At 44.9% G+C, this 6,000-nt stretch overlaps 1 protein-coding gene across 1 annotated transcript in view; it reads left to right on the top strand.

The window, feature by feature from the left end:
• Positions 1 to 1,992: 1,992 nt before the first annotated feature.
• The window catches only part of LOC119440028 (cholinesterase), a 32,633-nt gene continuing 28,625 nt past the window's right edge, over positions 1,993 to 6,000 (top strand). Inside the window, exons 1-2 of the mRNA XM_037704974.2 lie at positions 1,993 to 2,239; positions 5,783 to 5,907. Of these exons, the coding sequence (XP_037560902.2) occupies positions 1,993 to 2,239; positions 5,783 to 5,907 (372 nt within the window). The remainder of the gene's footprint in view (positions 2,240 to 5,782; positions 5,908 to 6,000) is intronic.

The following is a 6,000-nucleotide window of genomic DNA, read 5'->3' as shown; positions in this document are numbered from 1 at the left end:
TATGGTGGGCCCCTTGCCTTTCACGTCCGGCGCGAACTTTCGTACAGTGCCTTCGGGAACATTGCCCGCGTTTACTGGAGGCAGCGCTACGCAACTCCCGCCTGGACCTCCGATCTCCGAGGTGGCCCACAGCTTCTGGAGCATGCGCTCTGGAGGGCACAGCTCACTCTCTTTCCTGTAAGATTCAAACGTTCTTCTTGCCGTGTGGAGTAGTCGCAACAGCGCTTTTTTGTGACACCAATAATTAGCATGTGGCTATTCCCAGGTGTCGGATTACTTGGTTGTCACCAACGACTATAAGTTCCTTTTTTTTTCTTCACAAGGCGAACTTCACATACCTTTCCCGTGTGCTTACTTGTCTTTGAATAACCCGCCGTGGTTGGTCAGTGGCTATGGTGTTGGGCTGCTGAGCACGAGGTTGCGGGATTGAATCCCGGCCACGGCTGGCGCATTTCGGTGGGGGAGAAATACGAAAACGCCTGTGTACTTATATTTAGGTGCACGTTAAATAGCCCCAGGTGGTACAAATTTCCGGAGTCCCCCACTACGGCATGCCTCATAATCAGATGGTGATTTTCGTAAGTAATATCCCATAATTTAATTTTAACATGTCTTTGAATAATACAACAGTAGTTGCAGTAGTTATAGTTATTTTTCCGTACTTTACATGTGTTCCCGTTATCTAAGGTGCCCTGCTTTAGCGATGTGATGAATGAATGAATGAATGAATGAATGAATGAATGAATGAATTAATTCTGGGGTATGACGTGCCAAAACCATGACTTGATCATGAGGCACGTCATAGTCGGGGACTCCAGAATAATTTTGACCACCAGAGTATTTTACGTGCCCCCAATGCAGGGGTCACGGGCGTTTTTGCATTTCGCCCCCATCGAAATGCGGCTGCTGCGGCCGGGGTTTGATCCCTCGACTTCGTGCTTATCAGCGCAACAGCATACCCGCGAAGTCACCATGGCGGGTAGCTATGTGATGAATAATTTACCAGTACCTGTTCAGAGAGAAATAGGCTTGCGAATAGGCTGAAAATCCATTTTGTAGATGCATACAATGAGCTGTATGTACTATTGTCATGGTAACATTCACAGAACACCCGGCAGCCATGGCATTCACCATGATAAGCTTAGCATATGGGGATAAAATTTAGAAAAAAATCAAAGGTTTCTTTCATGCGCATCTTCTATTTAATCAGCGTGAAGCCAGTATATTGAAATTATGTTCACGACGGATCCTGTTATGACATTTCTCCACAACTCAATGTGCCGGCTTACTATTGGTATCGGTAATAAACTCGAAAAGTAATCATAAGTTTATGTATTTATGGTCGTTATCGTATTAGTGACCATATGACATCATAACTTGAGCACATCAGCTCATATTACTGTCGAATAAAAAGTGCGCGCTTTAAAACACCTTTGCTTTCATGTGACATCAATTGAAATAGAGAAGCATGCGTACGAAGTATCTTCTTCAGCAGCTGTCATAGCTGACTAGCGTAATTAACATGAAAATTATAGGGGCTGGTATTTCGAGGATGGCCGTTATGACAGGCTATGTGGGTAGGCCATTTTAGGCCTGAATTTTCTATATTGTGCTGCAATGTCTGCCCATAAATTTGCGCGCCACACTGTGGGTCGATGGCAATCGGGGAAATGACAGCACGCGCTGGTGGAAAGCTGAGCTAGCGAAGAAAGAGGCGAAGTAAACGGTTGGCATACCTGGAGCGGTGCTTTCGCGTCAAGTTGTGACGCGTCCAGTGTGTCGGCGGGCAGTAAGTTCAACGTAAACTTCATGATATAAACGAATGTCTGTGCTTTTTCTGCGTTACATGGTGCTTACTCAATTTCGCGAAAGTTATTGTGAAAGTTCAGGTCTCAAGGAAACTTTTCTTTTGTAATTACCAGGCGAAATGTGCGCACTCGGCACCTGGTGTTCCTGGTGGCGCTCATACTTGGTGCGAGCTTTCTGGCACTGATGCTGATCGTGACACTCCGAAAGGGACAGGACGACAATGGTCACGTGCTTGCGGTCGGTCACTTTGGCACGTACTATGGCACCAGGTCCGTGGTGTCCGGTGTGGCCGTGGGTGCTTTTCTGGGCGTGCCGTACGCCGACCCTCGCACTCTGCGCTTCGGAGCACCCGTGCCTTGGTATCGCGAGCAGGAGATGTTCGACAACACAGCGTCCGCACCGAGTTGCGCACAGGCGTCACCAAGCCTTGGTGAGGGGCCAAGTATTCGGGCAGTGAATTACTCCGGGTCATGCCTTTGCGTTTTTCTATGGCGAACTGTGGTTGGTACGTCTTTTAGCGGCATCCATTGAATTGTTTCTTGCACGTATTGTTTTATGTCAGTTTCACGGCGCTCTTTTCATAGTTCGGCATGTGTACTGTTATTTGCCAACATCAGCCAACCCATCGAGCAGGGCAACAAGCTTAAAATTTGCTATACAGCTGGCCCTGATGCGCAGGATAGCTGCTTTGTTTCAATTTAGTTTTCTATCCTAGCATGATGGGGGAGGGGGTGACCGAACACGGGCGATTCATATCATTTTCTGTTTAGTCTACCTGCTGTACCTTGGCGGTTTTCTGAAGCTGATGCATGGATAAGCCATTTGACCGGAGTAAAGCGTATCTGGTACGGGCTTCACATCGGAAGAAAAGTGTCAGTCATTTTTTTTCTTCTGATCGCGCACAATGAAAAGTACGGAAAGCCTGCTGTAGTGGTAAACTAGATCTTTTGGTGCCTGAGTATTAGGACACCAGTACCTGATCGTGAAAGGAATTCTCGTTACGTTTACGTTACCCTGGAATTAATCACCCAGACTGAATATCGCTTCATGATGCCCAATAACAAAGAAGCCAGCCGTTTTTACCTCCTTCCTAAAATACATAAGGTTCCCGTAGAAGAAATAGTTACAGCAGAAATCCCAGGCAGTAGTATCAAATAACAGCACACCCACCGAGTCACTATCTAAATTTTTAAATCACCATCTGTCAAACATCCAAACCACCCTACCATCATTTGTTCAAAATACGCCGCACTTCGTTCGAATTATCGACTCGATTAACGCTAACCAAATTCTCTCCGACCATGCTATTCTAGTAACTTTAGATGTTTCTGCTCTTTATACTAACATACCCATGCGGGAAGGAATTGAAGCCCTGTCGAACTCCCTCGCAATCAATCCTCAGGCACACGATCCCGAAGTTTACCTGTCACTTCTAGAGTTAGTTCTTACGCTCAACTATTTCGAATTTGATTCTATTCACTACCTACAAACTTTCGGCACAAGCATGGGAACACCGTTCCCTCCCACGTACGCCAACATTTTCATGGGACAGCTTGAAGCAAACCTGATAAAATCATATCCTCTAAAACCCCACACCTACATGCGTTACATTGACGACATATTCATAATATGGGAACACGGCATAAACGCGCTAACCGACCGAATTAGCCATTTCAACCGCTTTCACCCGAGTATTAAGTTTACTGGTCACTACTCTCCTAGACAGATCAACTTCCTCGACACGACGGTTTACATAGAAAATAGAAAACTGAGAACAACACTTTACCAGAAGCCTACGGATAGCCAGCCGTATTTAGACTACTCCAGTCATCACCCGCGACATGGCAAGCGATGAATTTTTGTCGGGGAAGCGAAACGAATAAGAATCTGTAGCGACGACAACGATTATATCCACCACCGAAATGACCGTAACGCTAGCGAAACGAAACCATCCACAAATTCCTCTCGACCAGGCTTATGACGTCGCGTCAAGATTAGAGAGGCAGTCGGCATTAGCTCAGAAACAACCTATACCAAAATCTGATAGACCACCAGCCTTTATAACAAAATATTCCAACGCCCTCCCACACATAAACAACATGCTACGAAATACCACCCAATATTGACAAGCAACGAGCGTCTGAGAAAAGCGTTCCCGGATGTACCAAGGGTTACCTATCGCCGCAACAGAAACTTTAAAGACATGTCAGTGCATTCAAAAGTCAGCCAACATCATTCCCCCGTTATAAAAGCATGTTCTCGCCCCAGGTGCAAAACCTGCAAGCACCTTCAAAGTGACCTTAAAATTAAAAGTACCGCAAATGGCTACACACACGAAGTGAAAACTAGCTTTACTTGCACTAGCTCCGATGTAATTTATATGCTTGAGTGTTCCTTCTGTAAGAAGCAATATATCGGTGAAACGGGACAATCAATGAACATCAGGCTAAACGTACATCGCGCGGACACAGCTAAAAAGCTTCCCAAGCCGTCGCCGAGCATTTCAACCAATCAGATCATAACTTTGATGAGTTAAACTGTACATACTACAGTCAAATTTTCGTTCTGCGCGAGACAGAAAATATAGAGAATAGTACCTCATTCATAAGTTCAATACATTGCAACCAATAGGCATGAACGTTTCAAAGGGAGCTTTAGAATGTATTCGCTATGCTAAATTGAAAGCATAGGCAACAGCACTTAGTTATTGTTCATTGAGTTGCTTAGTTGGTCTTTTTATGTTATTCGATTGTCAATAATAGTCCAATCTCCCTTTGCTTTCATTCAATCCTTTCGTCCTTTTATCTATTATTATTTATGTAGTTAAGGATGTTGCGCTGATTGACGAAGCAATCGCTATATTGGTTCCGCAGGTAGACTGGAAAGCAGCGCAGTGGGCAACAGCACCAAAAAGTCGCCGTGTGCAAAGGCAGACAAGGCAGCACATTACTTGGATGCTGAGCAAATGACTATGTTAACTTGCAGGAACAGCAGATTTGTCCACTTACTCGTCCTATCACACCTTACGCGGTTTATTGGTAGAAGCTTGGCCTTCACTTCAGTTACCGATAAGGAACCATTATCTGTCAAATTTTGTGATATTGTCTTGCTAGCCATCTTCAAAAATTGAAATATTGCAAGTAAATCTCAAGGGCGCTACAGAAGCGTGCATATTTAGCATCTGGCGCTCGTGTAATGCACCGCTGAATTCAGATCAATTTTGACCATTTTTAAAAATGGATAATGGGAAAACAGAACATCTTGCCATGTGAAAGCTGTTCAGGCGGGCAGCGGGAAACATTAGCGGCCGCCTTTTCCTTCCGCGTAAAGCGTCTTTCAGCTTTCCGCTTCGACATATTCTTTAACGTAGGGGTCGGGCACACCTAGCAAATTGTGTAAGACAAGATTTATGGCACTGTCGTGTCCCACTGCCGACGCGAACGGTCCACGGATTGGGTGGCTTTCGCGGTTTTACTGCAGTCCGCCGATATTTTAAAGATGTTGGTACTGCAGTTTTAACTGAACAATCATGGTGTCTCCAAGGTGACTAACGAAGGATGAATACAGTATGGATGAATGGATACGTTGTCATAAAGCATATCATAAGGTACTGAGCTATGGGGCTTCTTGAAAGTAACCTATAGTGCCTGTCCTTGAAGCGAACTTCCTCAATTTTTGCTAAAGTGAAAACACCTCTCTACTTTTTTATATGGCTATGATATTGATTTGGAACAGCAGTAGATGAAGACCGTGTCGGCATGACTGCATCAAAGAATGTGAGGAAGACAAACATCCACTTATTTATCACCATACCTGTAGTGTTTGGGCCAGCTTTGTAAATATATCTTAATAGCTTTGTACTTGAGCTACACGCTTAATTATAAAGCGTGATCGCCGATATCAGGCTCGATAAATATTACACATTTTCCTATGTTCTCGCATGTGTCTAAAATTTGTTTGACATCTGCTGCAGATGAGATGAATGCGAGCACATCGGAGGACTGCCTGTACCTCAACATCTGGGCTCCGGCCTGTGGATCTCGCCCATGCAGCGGCAATAGGACGGTCGTCGTGTTCATTCACGGCGGCTTTTTCCAGGCAAGGCTCGACCACATGAATCCCATGAGCAGTCCTACTTAGTTTTGCAGAACATTGCCTTGATTTTTTAGTGAGTCGAAAGCCCTTTCTCGA

The sequence above is a fragment of the Dermacentor silvarum genome, chromosome 2 (genome assembly GCF_013339745.2).
Source record: "Dermacentor silvarum isolate Dsil-2018 chromosome 2, BIME_Dsil_1.4, whole genome shotgun sequence".
NCBI lineage: Eukaryota > Metazoa > Arthropoda > Arachnida > Ixodida > Ixodidae > Dermacentor > Dermacentor silvarum.
The sequence above is the reverse complement of the archived record's forward strand: the minus strand, read 5'-3'. Positions and strand labels throughout refer to the sequence as shown.